The sequence below is a fragment of the Mesoplodon mirus genome (assembly GCF_964341445.2).
Source record: "Mesoplodon mirus genome assembly, chromosome: 14".
Taxonomy (NCBI): domain Eukaryota; kingdom Metazoa; phylum Chordata; class Mammalia; order Artiodactyla; family Ziphiidae; genus Mesoplodon; species Mesoplodon mirus.
In genome coordinates, this window is record NC_138990.1 from 33,720,216 (window position 1) to 33,735,750 (window position 15,535).

The following is a 15,535-nucleotide window of genomic DNA, read 5'->3' on the forward strand; positions in this document are numbered from 1 at the left end:
GTCAAATGACAGATGCTCCTGGACAAGGAAGCAGAGCTCTGATCCTAACAGCTTCTAATTTCTCTCTCTCTCTCTTTTTTTTTTTTTTTGGACTTTTTGTCTCACCCCAGCTCCCCCATACTGAAATTTGCCCTTAATCTGCAACTCTTCAAAGTCCAGGATTTGGGTTAAGAAAGTTCTGCGTAAATATTGTTAATGGCAGTTTGTGATGGTGCGGGGTTTTGATGTTCTCATGAGGTACTACTTGTAGTCTTTTAAATGTCTTTAAACATCCCGATTCACATTTACTTAGAAGAATCTCTATTAAGTAGTGAGAAACGTCAACAATGTGAGTTAAAAACAAGATACTCCTTTGTTGTCACAAGCCAAAAAATGTTTTTAAAAAACTTACTTTAAGGCCATATCATTACCTATGTGCTAACTACCAGCTAAGTGGAAAGTGTTAAAATCATAGCTCAAGTGACAACTCATGTGTCATGCCTGTTCCTAATTACATTACATTGGTCTAGGGGAAACGTGGTTCCAGGGTCTTTGCTGCATTACAGAATGCAGCCATAGAAAGTCAGAGTGACGTGGTCACCAAGAGTTTTAGAGAAAGTTATGATTAGCTTCTGGCACAAAGACCAAGGTTTTTTCATCGTTCAAACTGAATCTGATGGCTCACAGCAAACGAACCTGTTACAAAGTGTTTTCTATAAACCATGAATCATGTGTGGTGCAAGAGTGTGCTTCTCTGCTGCATCCTTCTATTAGTCATTTCTATCTTTATTGGAGGTTTAACCCTTAATGCTTCAGGGTTAATACCTTTTGAAAATAACTCAGACGAGAATGCTGAGGTCAATTTAACGTGACAATGCATGAGTTGCCACATATGGGTCTTTGCATCCTAGGATCTATTTCTTAGTATAAAACAGACATGTTCCAAAGGTCATAGATACTCCCAAGGACTTGAAGCTAAAATGAAGGCAATTTGAAGATCAAATATCCAATAGCAATCATTCATGCAACTCTTAGGACATGACTTTCCAGATACAACTTTGACACATGTGAGCAGTGCAATCACCATTCTCACATGGCTGTGATCCTTTTCATTTTAGATGACACTTCTCTATATGTCATTTCATTGGATTTACAAACTCACCTGTGAGGAGGATAGACCAATGTTACAGTTCTCCCTAGATTTATATATCAAATAGAAAAACTGAAAAAGAACCACATTCTCCTTTTTCAAGTTTTACATGGCTTCATTTGATCCCAAATACAATCTAATAGGAAAAACAGCATAACCATTAGATTCCTTCTCTTCCCAAGGCTGTTGAAGTTCAAAGGAACATGAAATTGTGCAAACTTGGTCAATTAAAAAGAAAATTTACTGTAAGGATCACCTGTCCAACCTAGAGGTACAAGTAACATCATCCTGCCAGACTTCATAGGAACTGAGATGGAAACTAAGGCTGTCTTCTCTCCCCACCAAGGTCACCTGGAATTTCTTATTTCTGCTTTTCTTCATCTCCTGTTTGGCTCAATTGATTTCCTCCAGGACCTGCCACTGCAGGCAACCCCTGGCTTCCCAGACACAACTGCATAGCTACAGCTCCACCACCATTGGGTAAGTAGTTTCAGGGCCTCATAAAAACACAGAAAATCTGGATGACTCAACCCTTCCCATGATCTGGTTCCCTTGGGGTAGAGTGTTATGCTTCCTCATCAGCTGTGGATAGGGGCACGCGAAGGTTTAGAACAATGCTGGAAAATTAAATATCTAATTAACCTCTGTTAATACTTTCTATGTGCCAGACACTGGACTAAATAGTTAATATGCATTTTCTTATTTTGTCTAGTTGACAAACCTAAGTATAGATGGTATTATTATTCTTATTTTACCAGTGAAGAAACTGATTCACTGACTTGTCAAAGACTGCAGGTTAGAAAGTTGTGAAGCCATTCTTTTTGTTCTGGGCAATTGATTCCAAAGCTGTGCTCTTATTCACTCTGCCATATTGCATCTCACTGTCTCTAAATTTAATACTATCTCAACCTTAAGGAATCATTTTGAGACGTTTATGGAGCTTAACATTTGAAGCCAAAGTTTATCTGGATCCTTAAATATCTAAGAATTATTGAAGAACATTGGGAATAAAAGGAAGACAAAAGTGGGACACTCACATCACACATTCACACACAGTGAATAAAACAGTGAGACATTGCTGTAAGGTGCAAGGTAATAAAATAAAGATTACAGAAAACTACCTATTTTATCTATGAGTACTCAGCATATGATGAAGCTAATAATTCAAATAATCAGAGAAAGAATAAACTATGCCCCAAATGAGGCAGAGACATTAGCCATCAGGACAGTGTCATATTTCACAACACACAACATTTTAAATTTTAAATTCTGGAGTCATTAAAAGTATACGTTATTTATTTAATACATATTTATGAAACATCACTATTACCTAATGCTACACCAGGCAGCATCGACTCATATCCAAAATGATTCTTTTGTCAGTTTTGTCATTTCAATAAAATTGATCCTCTTTGAGTCTAATTCTTTCACTCACCAAACATTGACTGAGCACATTCTCTGGGTCATGCACTACGATTGGAGTCAATTAGCACAATCTCTGCCCTTAATTGCCAAGTATGTTATGCTTCTGTATTTCCCAAGGTACCCAGTTTAATTCTTGTCTATAAAGAGTTCTGAAATATTTATTGATGGCCAAGAACTTTACTGTACCATACCTTGAGCATATAGAAGAGGGACAAAAGAGGAAAGGGAGAAAGAGGAGATGGAAGAGAAGCAGGAGGAGAAAAGGAAAAAAGAAAGAAAAAAAGGAAGGAAGGAAGGAAGGGAGGGAGAGAGAGAGGAAGGAAGGAGAGACAGAAAGAAGGAAGGAAGGAAGGAAGGAAGACTATTGACTAGTCCCTGCATTTATTACAAAACGTATATTCTAGTTGGACAGATACACAAACAAATTATTTCAATATACTATGATAGATGCCAAAAAAGATATAATGACTGACTGCTAGAATGCAGAGAGGAAGAGCAGTTACCTGAATGTAGGGATCCCAGGAAGATTTTCTCAAGGTCATGATGCTGGAGCAAGGTTCTAAAGGCCAACAGAAGTCAACCACTGGAATAAAGAAGAGGTACAGATTGAATAAGTACATACTGAATTGATTGAATAAATAATGAATGATTGATTGAATGGATCAATAAGTAAGGGGATGGAAGAATCAAAAATGTGTAACGTGATTCTGACCTCTAGGCTTTTAATTAGCCACTGGAGAAAAGAGATAGGAACACAGGGACTCAGTTATTCTCCCAGAACAAGTCTAAAGAGAGCTCCTCTGTTAGAATGCTTTTGGCTGCATGTAACAGAATACATGACGAAACAAGGCATAAACAGTGTTTTGTACAAGTGCTTAAAAATGAATCTCTAAGGATGCAAATGCTTAAGGCAGAAATTTGGTTATTTCACAGCTCAATTTCACAGGCCTCTGGGCAATGTCTCTCCAGTTCTCTTGTATAAAAACAACATTCCAGGTGTATGTTTCCTTCACTCTCACACTACTCCACTACAATACTACTCACGTCCAATGTGTGGTTTGGAAAACCCACACATCAAACAATTCTGTGACACCTGGATGTCATATTATTTAACTTAATTCTGACACTTTCTACCTGGAGATACTGGAGATAGTGTCAGACCCCACAAGTTAAGGGCTCCATCCCACAAGACTACACCCCTCACACACACACACACACACACACACACACTTCAGACGCCAGTTGCAAGTCCAGGTTGTTACCTGTGCTTCTGACCAATAGTCTATAAACTAGAGGCTCCCACAACCCCCTCTTAGGGTTCGATTAATTTGTTAGTGACTCACAGAACTCAGGAAACCAGTCTACTTACTAGATTACCATTTTATTACAAATGATATTAAAGGATACTAATAAACAAATAAACAGCCAGGTGAAGAGGTACGTAGGGTGGGGTCCAAAAGGGTCCTGAGCACAGGAGCTTCTGTCCTCATAAAGTTCAGGGTACTTCAATTTCCAGGTACATGGGTGCCTCCGGGTTCAACCTGGAAGCTCTCTGAAACCATCCTTTTGGGTTTTTATGGTGGCTTCATTACATAGACATGACTGATGCAATCATTGCCCATTGGTGATTGAAATCAATCTCCAGCCCCCCTCCCCTCCCTGGAGGTTAGGGGGTGGGGCTGGAATTTCCAATCCTCTAATCAAGGTTGGTTCCCTTGGCAACCAGCCCCCATCCTTAGGGACTTTCCAAAAGTCACCTCATTGTTATAAACTCAGGTGTAATTGAAAGAGGCTGGTTACACCAGACAAAAGACATCCATTTCACATTTATTACTCAGTTTCAGGAACTGAGGACCTGAAATATTCTAAAAATTCTAAAACTTTCTAAAAAAAAGAAATATTCTAACAAAAAATGCCCTTCGTCCCATTAGTCATGACTTTATCACATGACCCTGCTTAGATACAAAGAAGGCTTAAGAAAAAAAGCATCTGCCATTTCAGCCTCTTTAGAAGGAATTGGATTTGACCATCATAGAAGTGCGGGAGAGCAGGATCAGCACATGAGCTAGGTGAATACTAAAGAGGAGAACTGCCAACACGTACCTGTGATGACCCTCTATATCCTAAGATGACACATGTGAACATCAGTTCCTAAATATGAACAGTACGGGATAGTCATTTAGATGTGTTCTGTAACCTGTAATATGTCTTATGCTTCTCTTATGCATAGGATTGTCCCCATAATAAAAGAAGTGACTTTCTGTTCAAGATGATGTAGACAGCAGTGCAGAAAACATCTTTGCTCATTGCTGGTCTTACACCTTATGTCAACTCTAAGGAAATCAATGCCTCCACTAGAAAGATGGACCTGAGAGCAAGGGAACATCGATCCCATGCCTGGCTTTCTCCCAGGAACTTGACACCCATCCTCTCATTCAGTTCTTACACTGATCCTAAGAGTGTCCCCTGCATTGGGGACCACTGTGCCACCAGGGAAGCCCAGCATTCTACTTTTGTAAGCACTCCTGCTGGGAATCTCAGCACTGAGGAAAGCAGGAGATGTCTCTTTTAAGCCCCTCTTGCTTATTCATTTAATATATCATTGGGCCTCACAATTTAGGGTCCATTTTCCTAGTCCAGGACATTTATACAGCTTGTGCAATGATAACCATCAATCACATTCGAAACAACTACGGGAATGCCAGTGGGTCGGACTCTTTGCTTTCACTTCTGAGGGCCAGAGTTCAATCCCTGGTCGGGGAACTAAGATCGCACAAGCCACACGGCATGGCCGGGGAAAAAAAAAAAAAAGAAAGAAACAACTATGAGAACAAAAATACCAAGGGTTTGCCTGAGCTTTGCAGAACCTATTATCCAAAAGATTATGTAATTGGTTTTGAACCTACACATTCATTATTCACTCAACAGATATTAACAGAGCATCATGCCTTGGACACCTGTAGATGTTTATAAATGTGGATTTGTGATCAGCTTTTAATTCACCAAACATTTCCTGATTATCTCCTAGGTGCCAGGCATTGTGATAGATTCTGATGGGTTAAAGAAATCAGCAAAACCTGGTCCCTGCCCTCAGGAACTCTGTTCCTTGAGAATTATTCTTCAATCTCTCCAGAAAAAAAAAAAGAAAAGATGTGTTCTGCCCTTTTCCCTAATGTAGGAGCATAATCACATGTATAAAGTCATAGATTATGTGCTGGCTTTTGTGTTCTCGCCCACTCTAGATGCATTCTCTAGCCTTCTCCACACTGTTCCAGTCCCTGTGGCCTGCTTGATCTGGCTTCCCTTGCCTCATGGCATCCAGTTGGGTTTGCCAATGAGAGGCACCAGTGGGAAACTGGAGCGGGGAGGGGATAAGACGCCGTTTAAGTTATTTCTTTTCTGTTCCCTCTTTGTGTCATCATGGGGTGTGTGGGAGGGGACTATGGCTCCCACTGGATGCCCTCCTCCAGAGTCCTGGGTGGGCTTCTCCAGAGTTCCAACTCTCACTGGGCTCCAGTACCACTGTTTTCCTTTCATTCTTTTGGCCGTGGGAGTGACAATGGCTTCCTGCCTTTACTGGTCTCCGGGTGCCTTAGTCTTTCTTATTTGTTCTCTTAACCTGGCACCGACGTCTATAAAAAGTCCCTGTGTTAAAATCTCCTCATCTGAACCATCTGGGGCAAACGTTGCTTCTTAACTGGGACCCTAGCTAATCAGAATATCGAAGTTGATAACATTGGAAAAAATCATCAGATCTCTCCTTTTCATTTTACAGGGAAGAAATCAGGTCCAGAGAGCATGGCACTTGAATGAGGTTGCTTCGTCCACGGGAGGAAGAAATACCAGCTCACCTGCCTCTCCAGCCCCTGCTCCTGTGACACGCACCCCAGACCACCTCCCAGCCTGAGACGTGTTTCCTTTGTGGGGTCTGATCTTCCAAGCTTTGGACAATGTCCGCTTCTGCCAGCGTTGAAGCCTGCAAGCTAAGGACATGAATGAACTGAGTCATCCCCACAGAGCTTCATTAATTTCAAGGCAATTTAAGATTTCTGAGTCATAGGTTTCAGCCACTTAGACTTTCCCAGCTGGTACTGCACTTGCCCACACACATTTTTCTTTCAAGATTGCATCTGGGTCTAGCTGCGTGGCTTGCCCACTCTTCATCAGTTTGGGAAGAGAAATTGACCTCCTAGAGTGATCCGTGCCGGGCTATGCTTTTTCCATTTGCCATGTGCATTGGAGTCTTTGCATGAGGACTTAATGGAATTAGCTGTCTGCAGCTCGATCCAGACTCAAACCACCGGAGACATGCACATTTCCACATTCTATATCCAACACATTTCACCCAGCCTCCCAAGGAAACTCAGTTATACCATATGGTGACTCCATTCTCTGAATAATATTTAGCAACTTGATGAACAAAGACTGAATCATATCTTAACCATCTTGGCCAAATATTGTTTTATATAGCCACCGTATTAGTAATATATATGTTTTATTTTTTACACTAGTACTTCCTGTGACGCCCGCTGGAAATGAAGAGCTAGACCTCACTGGGAGGAGCCTGCACCGTCAGGGCATTCTCGCTTATTAGCGATCTTCTATTCAATATTGCATTGTATGTATGATACATTCAGAACCTCTGCTTTTTCTTTTCCTCCAGAACAGCTGCTGGATTGAGCAACAGTCTCCCTGAGTAACACAGCAGGGAATCCTGGGGCATTTCCCAGACGCAGAAAACAAAAGATGTGTATCCAGGGGGAGGATAGGGCTGGAGCTCTCGCCCTCCCACCAGGGAAAAGTCCTATAGTCTCAGGATATGGGGAGGAATCTTAGCAAGCCTCTGTGGCGGGTCCCTGTGGTTAGGTGATCTTAAGAAAGTCACTTTCCTTTCTTAGCCACAATTATACAAGGATAATAATGAACACCTTTGATAAACTGGAAGACAGTAGGCAAGGCCTACGTCAGTCATTTATAAGGTGCAGGCACTGTTGAAGCCTTCTATGTGCTAAAATAGATAACCAACAGGGACCTACTGTATAGCACAGAGAACTATATTCAATATTTTGTAATAACCTATAAGGGAAAAGAATAAGAAAAAGAATATATATATATGTATATATATATGTGTGTGTGTGTGTGTGTTTATAATTGAATCACTTTGCTGTACACCAGAAACTAACACAACATTGTAAATCAACTATACTCCAATAAAAAAATGTAATCAGAAAGAGCAGCAGCAAAAAAAAAAAAAAGTCTTATATGTACAACCACAGGTATGATGCAATCTATACTTTCAATGAACTAACCAGTTGAAAATAGGAATATGCAGGGATCATTTCAATGAAATATGGCTTGGCTAAGATAGAGCTTTGCACAGTGGAGACGCTTAGCTCAACCTGAGAATTCCTGAAAAAGCTGGTGCTCAACGTGAATCTTGCCAAAATTTATGGAAGTGAGAAAGGTATTCCAGACAGTCAAGAGCCTGAATCTCAATTACTGGAGAATATAATGCATTGCACAGAGCGGTGGGAACAAGGCCACACTTATAGTTATTAAGAAATATTTTTTATAATTATTAGAGCATTGGTGGTTTTTGAAAATCGAGAAGGGGATTTCTGGGGGAGTCCTCAAGGTATGATAATACTCCCCCCATATCCATGGCAACTCTTGGGCCCATCTTCATGGGAAATCATTTGCTATAAAGTGCTGACCTTCTGAGAATTAGGAGACAGGAACCAGCCTAATCCATTGTTTTCTGAGTGGAATTGCATTTTGTCAGCATGCATGTTTACCCAGCACTGTGACAAGTACAGAACAGAGGAGAAGGGAGAAGATGTGGCCCTTTCCCTCGGGGAGCTCCTGATCTATTGAGACAGCCATGTTCACGTCATATAATTACAGCAGATTAATCAGAATTCGGTATATAGTCATTGTCCAATGATGCCATGCCCATCAGGAAAGAGGATATTCTCTAAACCAGATGCATCAGAAGAAGGAGGGCTTGGGAGTCATTCAACCTGTGTTTATTAAGTATCATCTTACAATAGGAATTCTTTTTATTCCTCTGGGTAAGACTTCATAGAGGAACTGCCTAGCAGACCCAGAAGGATGACTATACTACCTTGTTCCAGTTTTCTATTACTGAGTGAAAAACTGACCTGATACTTAATGGTGGAAAACAACCACCATGGTATTATACGGTGATTTTGTGCAGCAGGTATTTGGGCAGCTGGCAACTCGGTGGTATTCTGTTGGGGGCTGGTCTGGTCTGGGAGGATCAACATGGCTTTCATTCTCCTGCCTGGAGCTTTGTCAATGTTTGGCCAGAAGGCTTGGCTCCACTGGTCCCCTCTCCCTCTCCATGTCATCTTTTGGGCCTTTCTGTGAGGTTTCTCCATGAGGGTAGTTGATTGGATTTATTTGGAGGCTCAGGCCTCCAAGAGACTAAGGAAGAAGCTTCCAGTCTTCTCAAAGGCAAGACCTAGAACTGGCCATGCATCATATCCACCATTTTTTATTGGTTCAAACAATCTCACACGAGTTTATATTCAAGGTCAGGGCATGGGACCCTGCCTCTTAATGGGAGGAGCGTCAAAACTCTGTGGCCATCTTTAACCTGGCACATTTATCCCTAGACTTTGGTCACTTCATGTGTGTAAGAGAATCTTGGTGATTTATGGCTCAAGCAAAAATGTGATAGGAAAAGGAAAAAAAAAGAAAAAAATCTCAGATGAGGAAATAGGATGGTGCATGAGAGGCGTCCTTCATGACACTATGAGTTCCTATACGGTCCACTGTGCTCTGCCCAGAGCCTAGTATATTGCTTGACACACAGAAAGTGATCCATCAACAGAACTGAGCTAACTGACAGGCATTTACTACTATATTTCTAGTTGTGTGAGTGAATTTCTCACACTAAATCTCCCAGGAAATGTGCCAGGGGAATCTTATTGCAAAACTAGCAAAGTTTTGACAAAGAGAACATTCAATTAAGGAGATTTTCAGAACACAATGGAATCATTTTAGTTGTGAAATGTGGACTTAAAAAGTAATCATTTAGAAACATCCAAGAAGCATTTGAAGACTGGATGCCAGATGCAGCCCCTTTTCATTCAAGCACAGACTGAGGGTCCTGGGTGGGCACGGAAGTGCAGAGGCCCAGGCAGATGTGGGTCAATCCCAGGTCTCTCTGCTGCACTCCCACATCCAGGCTCATTCTACAACACGAGGCTTCTAAGAAATTGATTTACCCAGAAAACAGCGATGACAACCACCATGCATCCATCACTGTCCTAGCACTGTGGATATAGAGGGAAATTAAAACATGGCGCTAGGTCTCCAGGGCCTTCAAGTCTCTAGATTGGGGCATTCTCTGCCCATTCCCAGATTCCAGGGAAATGCTTGGGCATCTCAAGGTAGATAAAGATGGAAGGGGGTAGAGAGGCTGAGATAGCCCATTGCCCAGCCATGGAGCCACCATGCCAGAGGGAAGAATTCTTGAACAATATCAGAAGTGTACAAATTCCCTCAGTGTAGGCCAGCAGCTGTTAGCTTCCACCCCTTCCTGTTAAACACAATCATCTTCACCCCAAGATTCTGACATACCACCCGAGAGAATGCCAAGGCAGGCAACTTCTGAAAAGGCTCCTCATGGCCCCTGGTATTCACACCTTGTGTAATCCTCCCCTGTTGTGTTTGCGATGGCCTTGATGGCTTGCTTCTGACAAGCAGACTATGGCAAAATGATGTAGGATGTCACTTCTGGGATTAGGCTATAAAAGACTTTGACTTCTCTCTGGCTCTTCTCGGGTATTTGCTCTAATCAAGCAAGATGCCATGCTGTCAGCTGCCATTTGGAGAGGCTCATGTGACTCAGAACTGAGGGTGGTTTCCAGTCAACAGCCAGGGAGGAAATGAGACCCTCAGTCCAACAACGTTCAAAGACTTGAGACCTGCCAATACCTAAATGAGTGACATTAGAAGCTGAAGCTTTGGGGTTCAATTCGTTATGCAGCAACAGATAACTAATACAAGCATATAAAAGAAGAAGAAAATTTAACTAACTCAGCTCTTGGTCTAGTGCCTCTTTCTACTACACCATGTGATTTCTGGCTAATAAGGATCTTTCATCTGGAGGACAGGGAACATCTGGTCAGTGGCATGAAGTCCTAGTATTTTAACTCAGCAGTCATATTCCCCCATGGTCTGACAGTGACCTTGTCTCCCAGTTGTCCTCAGTATCCGTAGGGGATTGGTTCCAGGACCCCTCCCCAACTCCCCCTCAGAAGCCAAAATCCACAGATGCTCATGTCCCTTATATAAATTTTTAAAATTTGCATATAACTTATGCACATCTTCCTGTATACTCTAAATCATCTCTTGATTACTTATAATACCTAACACAACGTAAATGCTATGGAAATAGTTGCTGATGCAGGCAAATTCAAGTTTTGCTTATTGCAACTTTCTGGAATTATTTTTCTCAAATATTTTTGATCTGCAGTTGATTGAATCCATGGATGTGGAACCCGCAGTTAAGGAGGGCTGACTGTACGTTGTACAGGAGCCCTGTAGTCAGGGCTAACCCACACTACTTCCAGGCCCTAAACAGAGCTTCACCCACCTGTCCGCAGTCATCATGACACCCTGCAAGGTCTGTGCTCTGATGGTGCCATTTTAAAGAAGCAGAAACTAAGGTTTAGGGATATTCTGTAATTGACATAAGGTCAGAGAGCTACTGAACTTCAGAATAAGTGCTCAGTAACAGCTTCCTGATCTCTTGAATGACAATTGGTTGACTTTTGTATCTAACTCTTTTCTAGATGCGTTGCAGAGTCTGTCAGGGGTCAAGCGCTGTGGTCACTGAGCAACTGTGTGATTTAGAAAGAGGATTACTTCCCTGTAGCAAAATACCCTAAAAGTCATAGTTGTTAGCAAGCTCTCCTATTATGCAAATGAAGATAATGAAGCCTGAGGCATGATGAACACCCCATATTTAGAACAAAGGACATTATTTCTTCAACCTTCCTCCAGTTTACACTCCCAGGATCATACACCATCCCCCAGGTCCACACATACAGGACACATTTTCTAAAGTGTTGGCTTCATTGCTAGGAGCTATCTATCCAGTGAAGAACAAGCCTCAACCTTTCTGAGTTCTGGGACACAATTTGAATAATATAAAATTTCATGCTGTCCCAAGGGATAGCAATTATACCTAGATATATTTTTTAATTGCCTAAATGGGGTACAATACTATGAAATTAGTTGCTTGCTTACAGTTTTATATTTTATTAACCCCCAAAGTACTCACGCATGTTTGGATGTGAATTGCACAGATATGGGTGAGACATACCATTCATTCCTTCTATGGTCTACTGAGTAGATTGCCCTGTATAGTGCTGAGTCTCCATGCTGCACACGCTCTACTCTAAGCCCACCTGGGGATCCAGGGCTCACAAGGTGGAAACCACTATTCTATAGATATTGCCTTTTTGTTTAGATACACTTTCCTGGTTTGCAACTATCCAATGAAACCATCAAATGAAATTCTATGCAAGGAGCCCCAGTGTAGGACCTCAAAATTGTTTTAAATTTAAAACAAAATTTTGACACAGAAGGAAAGAGAAGAGAGGAGAAAGAGGGATGCAAGGACAAGGCAGAGGGGGAAGGCAGTGGCAGGACGGAGAGCTGTGTTGTACAATGAACACAGGATTTGCTCTCAGAAGTGCTGGGTTTGTGCTCACGAGCTAGTGACTTAAATTCCTTGAGACGCAGTTTCTTCTACCAAGGCCAGTAATGAACCTCCTCTACGGAGCTATCGTGAAGCTTAAATGGCACAAAATTCATAAGAGTGCTTTGTAAACTGTCAAGGTTGTGGCACATATTAATTCTTAATAGACCTTAATCTGAGCAATCAGGGCCGTCCAAGGCCATGTTGCTAATTGGCCAAGTTGGGGCCCAGATCAACTCAATGTGTCCTTGTTCAGACACTGGTCTACTGGTGACCAGCTTGTTTCTCCCAAACTGAAGGTTGGCTTTTAAAAGCTGAAGAGGGACATAAATGATCATTTGATTCAGCCTATTCCCTTGGTAAGGAAATTATCGTTACCACCACTCCCCGATGGGCAGGGGATTGAAGTGCCACTCAGAGCCCTAAAGCTCATGAAACAGAGGTGGGCACTCATCTCCCTCGAGGTCTGTCTGTGTGCCAGGTATGGAAACACATAACTAGATTTTCCAGAACACCCTTCAGACTGAATCTATTTTTGCAGTAACCTAACACTCTAGATAAATGTAAATTTGCAGCACTTCCTGGACTAGCTGGATCATTTTACCTGTTTTCACTTTTGTTTATTAGCTGCTCAGCAATACATAACAGGATGGTAGACAATTGGCAACATCCAGAAAATTCCCATATGCTGGGTTTCCCAGCATCCTCTAATTTAAAAGCAAGAACAACAACAACAAATTCTCCTAGGGCCTGGGGAAAAAAATGGTTCCAAAATGGCAATTTCTTCTGTATTTATACACTGGACTTTTCCCAGTGGACCATTTATCCAAAGAGAAAAACAGACCCCTTACCTAGCCATGGTAAAACAAACCATCACAAAGTCACCTTTCAATAGGTACTGCTAGGATTCACCTTGGACATAAGCAGCTATTTTTCAAACACAAGCTGTTTGGAAAAAATTGAGACAAGAAATCACTATTATGGAAGGATTATAAGTGGGCCATTTAAGCCAAAGGTTTAGACATCTAAAAAAGCATGATGACAGGCAACATGATGTAGTAAACCTTATTCATTCCCCTGCCCCCTCCTTCCCCAGCACACACACACACACACACACACACACACACACACACGTGACCAGCATAGCCACTGAGTAATGGGCAACCATGGAAAAAGTTAAAGAGTTTCTCTGGGTCCTGGTTTCTTCATCTGTAAAGTGGGGGTAATAATATCTATTTTGATGGGTTGTATAAGAACCAGAGAGAAAGTGGCTAGTCTAGCACTCAAAAGGCATAATTAAAGTATACTTATTATTAAAGTTAGTAAAAGAGAAGACTCTCACAGTAATGGGGCAATTTATGTCATGAAGCTTGGAAGCAAGCCACAGGCCTCATCACCACTGGAAATGTATCTCTCCATCATGACTGTATCCAAACCCCAGGGTCATAGTGAACTTGGCCAAATGCATCTCTGACAGCTGCAGCAGGGAAGCTGTGCACCCTCTTCCCTGGATCTCTCCTTTCCTCCTTACACAAAGGAATGACAGAAACTCTTCCTAGAGTTAACATGGAGGAATAATGAGGGGCACTTATCTTCTTGGCGACTTTTACTGATTCTGATACTAAGAGATCTGTAGATTCTATATCCTCAGGAATGTCTAGATTGCAACTCATGCATTAACACCACCAACCTCCTCGTTACTGACCAAGCACACCCATGCCTCCCTGATCTTGAATATACCATTTAAAACCCGAGGCAGCCATAAAGCCAAATAAGAGAACTGGGGAACATGATTAGAGCAACGTAGAGGGAACACCTTGGAAAGGAGTTAATTCCAGGGAAACATAGAGGCACCAACCATCAAGTAGGGTATGACTCAAGTCATAGGCATAGAGGCGGGAAACTGGAGTCCACAAAATGGTGTGAGTGGCCAGTGGGCATGTAGCCAAGAGGAGTGGGAGATGAAGTTGTTGGGAAGTTCTTGAGCTCCAGCCCCGTGTCTATACCCAAGTTTCCAGGTATGGTCAAGAAGATTGTGTTTTGCACAACCCCAGGGGTGCCATTCACAAAGACTTCAATGGAGAATGGAATGTTCTGGACTTCCAGTGGAATGAATGGAATGTTCAGTCCACAGCCTGCACATCAGCACATGGTAGCATTCTCTACAGTTCGTCATGGAAGTTTGTCACAGATTTTTGAGCCTAGGTATGGCCTGCTGTGAGAGTTGTTTAAGAAACATGAATGTCATCACCTGTGGTATATGTCAGCCTTCAAGTGACATAGTAGTCTTAGGAGTTGTTCTCAGAAACCATTTATTTGATCAACGAACACAGTACTTAGCTTAGGGCTTCATACTTAGCAGGAAACTACTGTACGTTTGCTAAATAAATGAACTAATGAGTGATGAAGTGAATTAAGGAGCAGTTAAGTACGTTTCAAGACAGAGAATGTTCTGGAAATCATGCAGAACAGATTAGTGACCTAGGGCAACTGGATCTGACTGTTCTACAGAGTGGACTGGTTAATATTTCCCTGTAATTATATAATCCTTATTTTAATTGGCACATCACATTTTATCATAGCTACACAATTGTATTTAACCATACCTACAACTGTATATTTAACAACTCTTATACATTTTATTGATATTTTAAGCATTTTGTCTATTATTATTAAAAGTTGGATTGCTTTCTGTGGACATATTTCAATAATAATAATAATATTTATTTATGTTACATGCAAGACCTTGTGCTAGTTGCCTTATATACATCTTCCATAATTTTCACATTAGGTAAAATTCAGATAATAGTTCTATTTTATAATTAAGGTATTCTAAATTCATCTAATGTCATATAGCTAAAAAGTGAATGAATGAAGAGTCCCACACAGATCTTCCTACTACATGTTTTTTTTTTTTTCAATCTGAGAATTACTATCAATCCAGGTAAAAAGGTTTAAGGCACTTGGTATAAATTATGTAATTTATCCTGCACTACAGTCGTTTCCAAAGGTCATGAATTTGGCCTTCAAGAATGGGCAGGACCGTGGCCACTGTATAATTTCATCAGAAGTAACGAATGTATCAATACTAACAATCGTTTACAGCATCGGTTACACATCACTATCAGTTATTTTCTCAGTCTCTCCAGGTGACAGTGCTTTCTCTTTCCTTGGAAGGGCACTGATATTTACTCCATGTGACCTCCAGCGTGATCTTTCTAGAACCCCAACCAACCATGCAACTT

The 15,535-nt window shown here is 41.4% G+C and overlaps 1 protein-coding gene across 3 annotated transcripts in view; it reads right to left on the bottom strand.

The window, feature by feature from the left end:
* LOC309815283 (uncharacterized protein) overlaps nt 1-15,535 on the bottom strand; it is a 122,854-nt gene that overhangs the window by 105,001 nt on the left and 2,318 nt on the right. For all 3 annotated transcript variants that reach the window (XR_014295836.1, XM_082641979.1, XM_082641978.1), the window contains exons 3-4: nt 6,406-6,537; nt 3,058-3,137 (exon numbers count right to left, since the gene is read on the bottom strand). Coding sequence is in view for 2 of the 3 variants with exons in the window: in XM_082641979.1 (XP_082498105.1) it covers nt 3,114-3,137; nt 6,406-6,537 (156 nt within the window). In the remaining variant the exon portion in view is untranslated. The remainder of the gene's footprint in view (nt 1-3,057; nt 3,138-6,405; nt 6,538-15,535) is intronic.